The sequence below is a fragment of the Pollachius pollachius genome (assembly GCF_949987615.1).
Source record: "Pollachius pollachius genome assembly, chromosome: 4".
Classification (NCBI taxonomy): domain Eukaryota; kingdom Metazoa; phylum Chordata; class Actinopteri; order Gadiformes; family Gadidae; genus Pollachius; species Pollachius pollachius.
The window spans coordinates 16,571,914-16,584,915 of NC_136937.1; the positions used below are offsets into that span (position 1 = coordinate 16,571,914).

The window sequence follows — 13,002 nt, forward strand, 5'->3', positions numbered from 1 at the left end:
GAGTGCAAGAGGTGTGTGATATTGGTTGTTAAAAGGTAGCTTTATAACGTTAAATGTAATTGTCGGGCGTGGTAGGTCTGATCAATAGTTGTCTCCGATAGCTGTTCAATATCCTTCCAACTTTCTAACGTTGGGATGTGTTTTCAGATGCATTGTTTGTTTTGTTTGCTTGTTGGCGAACTGTTTGTGTTCGTGTGACAAGATAACAATTGCAGAGCAACGTTTTCCCCAGTTAGTACGCTCCGGTGTTTGTGCCTAGGTTCCAGCGACTGCGTCTGGGCTGTTGGTCACCGCCGTGGAAGGAAAGCTGATTCGACATAAGTCGGGATAGCTGGAACTCTAGCAGTATTGCTGGGCCGATTATTTTTGCTAATCCCTGGCTCTCGGACAGAGTCAGAAGATAGGTACGATTAGTCGGGGGGGTAAATGTTTAGGGGTGGCTCTGTGTTGTCTTGTTACATTGGTTGGATTACGCTTTGCGTGTTCCCATTTGAATTATTTTAGGAACAGCTGATTGATGCGCAACAATCTGCCATAGCCATGGTTGAGATTGATAATTTTGTGGCCACTCCCACAGTGGATGCTTTCGAGTTGTCTAGCTCTGCAAAGTTTGAAGAGTCTAATGTAGATACATTTTTCACTTTATTTGAGCGTGTGGCTGATCTGCATGATTGGCCTGATGCGACGCGCTGTTTAATGCTCAAGTATGTTTTGAGTGGCCGTGTGGCCCAAGCTTACGCAGCACTTGGTGTGCCTGAGAGTTGTTCTTATTTGTGCGTGAAAAAAGCTGTGTTAAAAGCGTATGAACTGGTGCCAGAAGCATACCGTCAAAAGTTTTGTGGACTGCGGAAATGTTTTGGTCCGACTTATGTGGTGTTTGCAGACTGAATTGTCTATTCAGTTTAATCACTGGTGTTCGGCATTGGAAGTTGACTCGTATGTCGAGTTGTCTCTTTTTGGTTGAGCAATTCAAGAATTGTCTCCCCGAGGAGATAGCGATGTAATTAACAAAACACCATGTTACTACACTGTCTGAAGCAGCAATTTTTGCGGACGAAAATGCGTTGGTCCACAAAACTAGTTTTTTTACGCCCACTGCTTCTGGTGAATCAGTATTTCGTGCTGGGCTCGCTCAAAATAAAATAGCTCCTAATGTAACGTGACACTTCTGCCTTGGTGTAGGGCATACGAAATTGCAATGTGAAGCATTGAAAAAGAAGAAAGAAAATGAACTAAAATATAAGGCGAAATTTCGTACTGCTACTCAGACGAAAGAAGCAGCACAATGCTCTGCTTTGGCCATATCTCTCCCTAGTCAGCCGATTAACGTGATCGAGCCCCACCTCGAAGCAAGTTTTTCTCCCTTTATTTTAGATGGCTCTGTGTCACTAAGTGCTGATGGAGAAAAGGGCAGATTAAGATACTCAGATACTGGTTTGGTCGACTTATTTATGTTGCAATCAGTTTTGCCATTCTCGCTTGATTCCGACTGTGGTCTGTTTTAGTGCGTGGAATTAACCTAAATGTTTTGTCTGTGCCTCTGCATAGGGTGTATAAACTCCATCTTTGTCCAAGGTGAAGCGGCTGTTGGCGTATGTCCGGTCGCTCCCGTTGCATGGCACGGCATGATTCTTGGTAACGGACTGGCCAAGTCCAGAGTGTGGGCCAATGTATCGCCTAGCGTTGATCAATCTAACCTACAATCTCTCTTTGATGTGTGTGAGACCCCCCGTGTGTATCCTGTGTCTGCTGTGACCCACTCGGCCACGCGCGCTGCTGCCAAAACAGGTGATGGTGACAGTCCCGCACTGCCACCGTTACCTGATTCGATCCTGCGAGAACAGCTGATCGATGCGCTACGATCTGACACTTCGTTACAGTCTCTATATGCTAGAGTGAAGGACAGCGATACCATGCATGGTAATTTGGTTAGAGAGAATTCCTAATGCACAGATGTCCACCGCACAGCGGACTTCCAGATGTATATGACTGACAGGTGGTAGTGCCATCGTCACTGCGCGAAATAGTGTTAAAAACTGCCCATAATGATGTGGGTCATATGGGAATTAAAAAGACCGAATCCTGCACTTATTTTATTGGCCTTGAGTTAAACGAGACATTGCTTCTCAAGTGAAAACCTGTCACATTCGTCAATTAACTGGTAAGCCGAACCAGGCGATTAAGCCCGTGCCTCTTCGACCAATAACTCCTTCATCTAAACCTTTTGATCATCTCGTGATTGACTTTGTCGGACCGCTGCCTCGTTCAAAATCGGGTTGTGTTCATCTGCTGACAGTGATGTGTCAAACTACCCGTTACCCCGCAGCGTATGCTCTACGTTCAATCAAGGTAAAGCCAATCGTTAAAGCGCTGTCCCAATTCACCTCCATATTCGGGCTGCATAAAGTGATACAGTGATACCAAGAGAAAAATGACAATTGTGTAGTGGCCACGCCAGATAAGAAAAGACGGATACAACTGTGTCACGCAAATCTGCTTAAGCCCTACTTTAACCAAGACTGTGTAAAAGTTGCGTTGCCGTCGGTGCAAACTGATTTAAGCGCTGTTCCCACTCTGGGGGTGGTAGGACCGGATGAGGATGGCGCTACCTGCGTTCAGACTTGTCTCGCAACTTTCTTCAGTCGCTTCAAAACCCAAACCAGAGATTGATGTGCTGGAGTATTTCCTCCAGCCATACAATCTGCACATTAAGCATATCAGGAGCAAAGAGAGCTTGATTGCGGACGTGCTATCACGCTCTCCTGCCATCTGGTCTGTCTAACATGCAATTGTTGTCATTTCTATGCCGTTTTGTCTTGTCCTTAATTATTACTCTATGCCATGACACCTCTAAACTAGGCCATCCAATAGTCACATGATCTTTCAAAGAAATGTCTGTTTTTTTTTCATAATCACAATTAAAGTCACAAAGGGCTGCCCACCGTATCGAAACGAAAAGAGACAACTCTCCTCTGACGCCCTACCCCCGGTCTTGCCTGATGGCCTTGGGCATCGAACAACGAGCGAGGAGGAATCCTTGAGAAGGGACATATGAAAGTGGCAGGACAAAAACAAGGCAAAGAGAGCATACGGAAACTCAGGTTATCAGGTATTTTGTATTAAGTTTCAGTCTGAAACTACAGACTGTACTTTCAGACACTGTTTTTGACAATGTCAACACTATTTATACTGTAGGCCTGTAGGAATGATTTTGTTTAGGTTCAAACCTGAACCTTTAGGCTCCTCAGCCACCCTGAAAAGACCAGTGGTTCCCGACTTAGGGCCCCATTTGGGGTCCCCTGATTGGCTCATGGGGTAGCAGGAGATCGCTGACATAAGCTATAGATATCTGAGGATCCATTTCAGCAAACTAAGCGTTCTGTATACAGAAACTCATTGCCTAATGATTCGTTGCCACAAGCTAATGACTACTAATTGCTGAGTGTGTGGTAGAGAGGTTTGAGTATGTTCACTGGGACGTTGATTTCACAGGCAGATTAGGTTAATTTTGTAAAAACTATTCGTGTTGAAGCAGATTCACAAAAGTTAATGTGGGGTCACAAACATATTCAGAGTAGGAAATTAGGTCATGGCCCAATAACGGGAACCAATGAACTAGACTATGCATCCTCTCCTTTATGTTGAGATCTAAATGACGGGAACATTCTGGAATAAAGGATCACCGATAGCAGGGAGGTACTTTATTCCGAAACATGACATTAATCATTTGTCGACGCCATTTAAACTTTATCGCTACCCCTTCAACGACATCCATCACACATAAATCTCTCTGATGAACGAGGCGTCACTCAAACTATCCTATTTCCACTAAATATTAACCATTTCTGAGATCAGCTCTTCCATCCATCCCGTACATTATGAACTACATGTCCAACATGTCTGCCAGATCCGCGTTTGTTAACGTCAATCACAGATTATGCATAATGGCCTATATAAATTGTGTGTTTGCCTATCTTGTCATCACGTGTCTGTGTTTATTTATCGACGCCGGGCAACAGTTTAGGGGTCTGAATTCTCCTCCCGTAATGCCTCTAGCTACTTCTCAGGCTTTCCCAGAAAAGTCCACCTTTTCCTTTTTTCTTTTCTACAAGGGAGTTCATTATTTTCTTGAACTGAAACTGGAACTCATTTCTCAGCTCTTTTTTTTTGGTGTGCGGACTTGTCTCCACAAATCAGACCTAAACGCTGTTTGTGAAATGACCTTCAGGTGTTGGGTTGATTAGAAGTGCTTCTCCTGTGTGGATCCTCATTAGCTCTCTCTCTATCTCCAGCACACTAGCTCACTTCCACCCTTCCACACACACACACACACACACACACACACACACACACACACACACACACACAATCCTTCACAATGCTATTTCAAACTAGCAGGAATAAAACCTAAAAAAAAAAAAAGTTGCATGAAACCTACTGAAGCTAACACACAGTTCACAGTCTTCAGACCTTTTTATGGAGACAACTGACAATTATTTTAGTTGTTGTTTTTTATTCAAACAGAATAATAGTACTTTGTAGCATGATTCAAGGAAAGGGTGCTAGCAATCAGAGGCGTTTGTATCTATAAAATCCCCCAAATATACTGTTTTAATTCCGGATCTTAAATCTTTATTCTCTCTCTCTCTGTCCTCTCCATCTCCCTCCCTCCCTCACTCCCTCTCTCTCTCTCTCTCTCTTTTCCCCCCTGTCTCCCTCTTACGCACTCCCCCCTCCCTCCCCCCTCTCTCCTTCCCCCCCCCCCCCCCCCTCCTGCCCTGGTAGAGGTGGAGAGCAGCAGTGACGTGGTGCTGTACACTGGGCTGAGTGCGGGGGTCCTGACGGTGGTGGTCCTGATCGTGGTGGTCACTCTGTACCGGAGGAGCCACAGCGAGTACGGCGTGGACGTCATCGACTCCTCCGCCCTCAGCGGCGGCTTCCAGTCCTTCACCTACAAGACGTCCCGCCAAGGTCAGCTCACACACACACACACACACACACACACACACACACACACACACACACACACACACACACACACACACACACACACACACACACACTGACACACACACACATTAACGCATGGGTAACACTTTACAATAAGGGTACGTTCATGAACCCCTAAGAAACAAGTTTGTTAATACTTATTACTGCAATAACTAATTTGGTGAGTGCTGCATGCAGCGCTGAACTATTGTTCTTCTTAAGTTTTATTCTTTATTTCTATCTTCTTTCTTTATTAGTGTGCTTGCTACTGCAAGCACCTCTACATAAGATCCTCATAAGTTTTCTTTATTCAATTTGCATGATTGTTGTGCAGTTAACTGCTCCTACATACTTTCAGCTACAGAAACTATTCAACTATCAAAACGTCCAGCTATTTAATGACATGTTGGCTATCTCTCTGCGTTTTTCAACTCTTTCAACTTTTTCAACTATTACGTTTTGTTTTTTTTTCAATGCAAGTCAAATGGCGGAGCCGGCCGCCCCTTCTCTGACACTTCAACTACTTCATACTTCGTAACTTTGTCAATCATTTACCGTTAACCTTCGTTCAAACAACTGTATCTTCGATAATCTGAAAACTTTTTTGATATAATTTATGCCTTTTTCAGAATCACAAATTAAGTTTAATTTCCCTACCCGATTCGTACTATGTTTTTCCAGTTGGTATCATTGAGTTACGCTGAGGCTTGAGCGCGAGGACAAACAGACGGTGTTGCTAGATTGGGCGGTGAGGCTGGAGCGCGATATCCCAGGGTTGCTATAAATGCTAACCATTGTCGACGTTGCGGAGCCTAAACAACGTCTATATTTAACCTAGAAATACCATCTCAAGCTTAAATGGTCACTTTAATTCATGTTAGTGTAGCTAAAATGATTAATCGATTTGAAATATGATGGTTATATACTGGGCATTTGTCTGTGGGGACCCCCTTTAATATGGCTAGAGGCTTGCTGCTTGCTACATATCCAGCTGTACTTCCGGTTGAAGCAATAAAAAACAATGCTTGCCTGTCCAATCGTAGATAGGGGAGAGGGAGTGCCATCAGACCTGTCTCTCAAAACTCCGCGCCAGTCCTAAGTAGATTTGATTCATAATGAGCTAGCGTTAACTGCAATGTTGATGTTCTTTAAGTACTTGTAAGATTATTTCAAGTTGAAGTTCTACATAAATGTAAGATCATTTTATGCATGGCTTTTTTGAGAGATGTTTATTTTAGCTCATGCACCAAAGATACATTTTCTGTGGCTGTGTCCCTGCACACGGAGTGTGTGTGTGTGTGCGTGTGTGTGCGTATGTGTGTGTGTGCATAACTTAAAAGTTATTAAGTCAATTAAGGCGCATTCAAGTAATTATTGTGCTCACCATTGGTCTTTTATATGCCTATTTTGTTTGTTGTGTATTAATGTCATCTTATTGTCAGTGTGTTCTTTACACAGACCTTTTGAGGTCTGTGTGTGTGAGAGATAGATGAGAGGTTCCTTCTATATAACATAACATCAGAGTTAATAATCAGGTTGCCATTAGGTGTGTATTCGTGTATTTGCCATTGAAGAAGTATATGAATTATCGGATTTCTGGCAATATACATTTTGGGTGGGTTTTTGGTCTATAGTTCAGCTCGAAATTGCCAACAGAAAGGCTCAGCTATTCTATATTTTATCTCAAATGTAATCAAACTTGATCACATTAGCTATTGTTTAACTCTTCACTTTATTTGTTTTCAACCATTTTAAATGTTTTAAACGGTGTGCATGTTAACATTGTTTACTCCATTTAGACTCTGTTCAAATCCCTTCACTTGATTTAAGCCATTTAACTTTTCTTTACGTCTTAAACTATGTGGATTTACTAAAAAAAAAAATTCAACCTAATTTTGCACTTCAGCACACATTTTCTATTTGTATTTAGGGTTAGGGTTAGGGTGTCTTATGAACGAGACACATACGCACAAAGTTGAATGGACATTTGTTATGCCAAACCTGACCCCATTATAACATCCAATCAGGAAGTCCCATGGAACGACCAATGGGCTGCTTCCAGCCAGCCTCTCAACCTTATGAAAGTATAAAACTCTGCCTCCCTCACCTGCTTCCTCAGTCCTGGTTAGGAGATGAAGAAGGACACGTTTAAGGGTGCCGTTGATGATCTGGTGTCTCTTTATAATGACAGACCTGACGCTCCGTCTCCCCATAAACCCCTGATGAATCAACAGCCCTGTTCACCAGAACCGCCAAAGTCCACTAAGCACTGAATGAATTCATCAAAACCTTGAGTGGATGTAAAGAGAGAAAAGTCCTCCCAGCTCCACGACACTCCATAAACGTAGAACTGTAGTGTTAAAAGCCCCTCGATAAAACCCTCTGGGAAGCGGCGACGCCGGAGAAGCAATTCTAGCGACAGGCGCTTGGGTCAACCCTCGAGCCGAATAATGATTGGGGCAAAACGAATGTGTTTCAGCCTGGGGTGTCTCGCTGCATATCTAACACGACACTTCATTTGACCACAGTCTGCTTGGACTGCTCCGTCTCAGCTCATCTCTTTTCTACTAACAGCTAGCGTTGTTGAATCTGACTGGCATACGACCAAGACTATGACAGCACTTAGGTTTTGACGGACAAGACAGGTCGCTCTCGCTCCTGTTATTTGATCACACGGTCACTGGGTTGCTCTCAGTCTCGATGAGGGCTCTCCTAAAATCACTCCATTGCAAATAGATGGAAGAATAACAGCTTACTTTGGTAAAAAAAACATGAAAAAGGAAAAAGACGATCCAGGGATTTCTTTGGGGGGCAAAAAACAACGCTTTCTTTAATCGCCTCCTCTGAGAATCGAAAAGAACTGCTCATCCCCTGTCAGCATGGATCCCAACCCATAGCAGCTCTCCTTGTCTGTTGTGAAGGAACATGCTAGCCATGGACAATCTAAAGCTATAGGAAGCTCCATAAGTCGGCTAGGTCAAATCCCGGGCCTTAGCTGTGGCGCTTCTGCTGCTTGTACAGCTGTAGTTCTGTGTGTTTGAAAGGGTCGGGCCAGGGCGTCTAACACAGGCCTTGTTTGAAGACTAATCCACTGCTAAAGGCACTGCTGACCGAGAGCCTGATTCAAGGTCTGCAAATTCCTGACACTAAAACAACAGCTAGGAAGTATGATGGTAGCCATAACAGCAGCTAGCCATAACACAGGCTAGCTGCCTTAACAGCTAGCACTTTGGCTAGCCATTCGACTTTTCATCATGTGAAAGTATCTTCATTTAACCTGGCTCTCGTCAACCAATAGAGTATCAGGATACTGAAGCAAATACAGACAATTTTGTTGACTTTTATCAGACTTTGGTCATGGTAGCTGCTAAAGTTGTAAGCGGAAATAACAAATTACAATGCATTTGTTTGACATTTTTAAGTAGTTAGTAGTAAGTAGTAGTACTGAAATTATAGTACAAATCGTACTTAAGATATCGTTAATGTCACATCCGATATGTGCTTGCTATGCTTCCGTCTACGGTGGATCAATCTTCTGGAGTAAAACAGATTACCTCGCGATAAGCTAATTTATTTGTTATTCTTTCAAAATGAGGATGAAACATCCTCTCCAATCTCTTCAGAATACCTTCTGAATCACCAATCATACTTTAGAATAACATTGGTCATAGGTTACAACGTTTGAATAAGAAATACCCCTATTATATAAACAAGAGGAAGTTACAGTTAAGATCAAGTCACAAAATGCATGCGTTGAAGTATTTCACTCCTTAAATAGAAAGTCTCAGAACAGGGAATTTATTTCCCCAGCCTGAATTGATGGGTCACCACAGCAGTGATCTTCTGCAGAGCAGCAGAAAGTGCATTTTGATGAACCAGAAGGACACATTGAAGACTATTACCCTGCTCTGGACCTCTTTCGATATGAGAACCAATAAAGCCATCATTTCATAGATTATTGTAATCAGTCCATGGCCCAAAATAAAATACCACACAGCCTATTGATAATTACTTACACACACACTCTCTCTCTCTCTCTCTCTCTCTCTCTCTCTCTCTCTCTCTCTCTCTCTCTCTCTCTCTCTCTCTCTCTGTCTCGCTCTCTCTCTCTCTATTTGCGTCCTTATCTGTAAACTGCTGTGCCAACCAATGGTGCCTTAAAGTGGAAGTGGCAGTTGGTGGGTTGGAATGATTCCCTGAGATAGATCCTGAGCGGACCAGGAGGACTGCCTATTATGTCATGCATTAAGAACTTTAACCAAAAACTACTATTCAAAATATCCATACATTTACTTATTTGTGAATTAAATTATAACCGTTAAGCCATTATACAATTTAAGACTAGATTGTAACATATTAGTTGATAAGAAGTGGATTATGCTGTTTCCCACCGATCTGATTAGTTTATTCCAATAAACTAAAGCGGTTTAACAGCTTGAGCATAATTCATTTTTTCTTAATGCCAAAATCCCAAACAACAAGGATTATTTTGTATCCTGCTCAAGGGATTGTTGTCCACTGAGGAATAAAGCTGAGACGTTCCATCGCTTTGGTTTAGGAGAACATCTCTGAGAGCTAAGCTCTCGTCAAAATGTTAAACTTAACAGTTATCTGGACCGTATTCTAGATTAAGATGTTAATTCTATTAACATATTTCCTAAACTGTGTACTAGTTATATACTTTAGTCCTATATGCTCCAACCAATATACAGTAAAGGTTCTGCTGGCATTTCTTTATTGTATCTTATGACACTTCTCTTAACGAAAAAACATGAAAATGTAGATTAGAAACACAACTATATACAGTAGATAAAATATATATGCAGTCGGGTTGTCTCCTGATTGCTTCAGGAGGAAGAGTTGAGGGACTGACTAGTCCAGCTCCGACTTTAGGTCCAGCCGCACCTTCGGCTTGGGTCCAGCCCGTCCCCAACTCACTCATACACTCAACTCACTTGGTATCACAAGTTCAAGTAGCATCTAGCTATTGCCCGGAGAGCGAGCTCTGTCTGGGCGGAGAGAGGGGGTTAAGCTTCTCAGACACTTATAGCATAACACAACTGTGTTTGTGGATGTTTGGATGTGTGGCGCTCTTCTGGACAGCCGTTGATTATGATGAACCCTACCGAGAGAGGATTAGGCTTCCTGGACCGCTATAGTTTAACACTACGGTGTCTGGATGTGTGGAGCTCCATATTATCAGTGGCTTATTTTTGGTTTATCTCCGCGTCCGAGTAAGGGGTTTAGCTTCTCGGTATAACACAACGGGGTGTGGTGTATTTCACATACAAAGCGCTCATTATAACGCTCATACACAACAACCGTACAAAAAAGGTATCACTAAGTTGCTGTGGGTAGTAACACGCCCCTCTACTTCCTAGGACTTTCAGCCAAATACACAGTCTTCGAATTCCAGCTGAAACAGTGGGTTCACTGACTTATCAACACCTAAACCTAACCAACCTTTAACCAGTAAAGCTCACCATAACCCTAACCATAACTGGGCTGATTGTCTAGCCTACAACCCAATCAGCTAGACTAGCTCCAGAAAGGCGGAGCTGGACTACGTTAAGCCCCGCCCATTTGGCTCTGCAATGAGCACCACTTGGTTTGACTGGCCACCGGAAGGTTGCTAGTTGAACCCCCAGCAATACACCCAACCATAAAGGCTCCCAAAGAGCTGGTTGTTGCCTTGCATGATTGACACCAGTTTTACACATGACACAATGGCAGCTCTGCCTGGTCACGGTGCCTGGGTGGGGTTGACCTGTTTCTGTGTGTCCAGTGTGCTCAGGAAACCCCCTGCTGATCAACTCGTCCATGCAGCCTGACCTGAGCGTGTCGCGGACCTACACCAGCCCCCTGTGCTTTCAGGACTCCATGGACAAGGAGCTGATGGCCGACCACTCCCTGCTCGACCCGCTGCCCGACATCATGGTCAAAGGTACGGCACACAGTGCTAAAGGAAGCTCACTGGGTTGGTGGCGCGAGCCGCTAGTGTGCTCACCATGTAGACGACCTTGACTCGCTGTGAATCCGGTTCGATTCTGACTAATGTCATTATCTTTCTCTTTAAACCTGAAATGTCTGCCTGTATTTCCATTCCTGAACATAAAGGTGCACAAAGCCTGTAAAAAAAGGAACATTCAGTTAGAAGGCTGCTAAAAAAAGCAATGAATTCCTGTCAGTTTTGCTTTTCCTCGCTCGGTGTCGTCGTGTGAATATTCGCTGTAGCGCCGGCCCTTTCTGCGGCGCCGTCCCCAAAGCATCCTTTGATCAGGGCTGATTTTAGCTTTATTTTATAAAGATAACTTTCATGGTTTTCTTTGTGCCTTTATGTGCAGTACATTGAAGAGAGACAGAAGAGCGGAGCGGAAAAGCTAAGAAATGACATGTAGCATAGGAGAACAGGTGAGAATCGAACCTGTGTCCCTCCTGATGCGTACCGCCTATATGATCAGCGCACTATGCTTAGCGGACCCCCGTTCCAGCTTCATTTGACGTCAGTACCTTATGACTCAGGGTGGAGGTGATGGTTACAGATAAGACCACGGTGTGTGTCCCGTCCGTCCGTCTGTCTCTTCAGGGAGAGGGGAGAGGGCAGAGTACCCCGTGATGTCCCATCCAAGGACCTTCCCGCGGGGCGTGGCGCCGGACTACCGGGGTGTGGGCGTAGACGCCACGCTGGGCCGCAGGGGGAAGACCCTCTTCATCCCGCCCGGCCTGCCCCGGCCTCCTCCCCCTCCTCTTCCTCCCCCGCTGAAGACCACCAGGGTGCTGGGCCACGCCGGAGGAAGGCTGGTCATACCCAACACTGGTGAGAGAGAGAGAGAGAGAGAGAGAGAGAGAGAGAGAGAATAATGGGAGAGGAAGTACGGTAAAAAAGAATGAAACACCAAAGGTTAAGTTGTGTCGATCACTATCATGTATTCTCGGGAAAGAGAATAGATGAGAATACAGAAAAGATGAGAATTGATGAAGACAGAAAGAATGAAACAAGGGCTTCTCAACCAGCGGTTCTCCTCATGACACACCTTCTTCCAGTCCTCCAGTCCAGACCGTTTTCAATGTTTTATTTTATGTTTCTGCAAGTGTTCTGTTTAATGTAGTACGTGCGGCAAAGTGTCGCTGAGTGTTATAATTCTCAACTGTGATGTCAGAAAGAACGAAGGACAAGAGCAGGAGCTTCAACAATGATTTATTTCTCCAAAGTACCCTAGCAGGGACATTTGTGTCTACTGAAGCAAAGATTGACGAGCGGACATTTATTGTTTGTGACAGGAAGTAGCTATGTGTATGTTTGTACAGGTGTGTGCGTGTGTGTTTGCATGAGTATATGCTAATGTGTCTGTGTACGTGTGGGTGTGTGTGTGTGTGCGTAAGTATGGGTACGTGTGTGTGTGTGTGTTTGTGTTTCGTTACTGAGTGAGTGTGTGTGTGTGTGTGTGTGTGTGTGTGTGTGTGTGTGTGTGTGTGTGTGTGTGCGTACACGTGCGTGTGATTGTGCATGTATGTGTGTGTGTGTGTACGTCGGTGTGTGTGTGTGTGTGTGTGTGTGTGTGCGTGTGTGTTTTCCTCCTGTGTCTGGACCATCAGCCATGCTTTTGTCTCTCTGTAGGCATTAGCCTGCTGGTGCCCCGCGGAGGGATAGCTGAAGACACGAGCAGGGAGATGTACATGATCATCAACCAAGAGGACAGCAGGTGAGGCCCACACTGAGGCTCTGAGGCCGCCTCCCGCCAGCCCCTTTATTCTCTCACCCCCCCCCCCCCCAAAACACACACACATGCATATACATATACACACACACACACACACACACACACACACACAGTTTTTATCTTTCTACTTTCCTTCGCTTTTAATCTATACCTTTTTCCCTCATTTTCGTTATTAAACACATTAATACAAACGCACGCACCAAGACATGCATAAACACACACAGACACACACACACATAAACACACACACACACACACATACACACCACGGCTGAGTGCCAGACACACACAC

General features: G+C 44.3%; 1 protein-coding gene across 1 annotated transcript in view; it reads left to right on the forward strand.

Annotated features, from left to right (window-relative positions):
• The window catches only part of LOC307074205 (netrin receptor UNC5D-like), a gene marked incomplete at both ends in the record, with an annotated part of 176,739 nt that overhangs the window by 141,814 nt on the left and 21,923 nt on the right, over positions 1-13,002 (forward strand). Inside the window, 4 exons of the mRNA XM_079734231.1 lie at positions 4,786-4,971; positions 10,775-10,933; positions 11,576-11,806; positions 12,608-12,692. Of these exons, the coding sequence (XP_079590357.1) occupies positions 4,786-4,971; positions 10,775-10,933; positions 11,576-11,806; positions 12,608-12,692 (661 nt within the window). The remainder of the gene's footprint in view (positions 1-4,785; positions 4,972-10,774; positions 10,934-11,575; positions 11,807-12,607; positions 12,693-13,002) is intronic.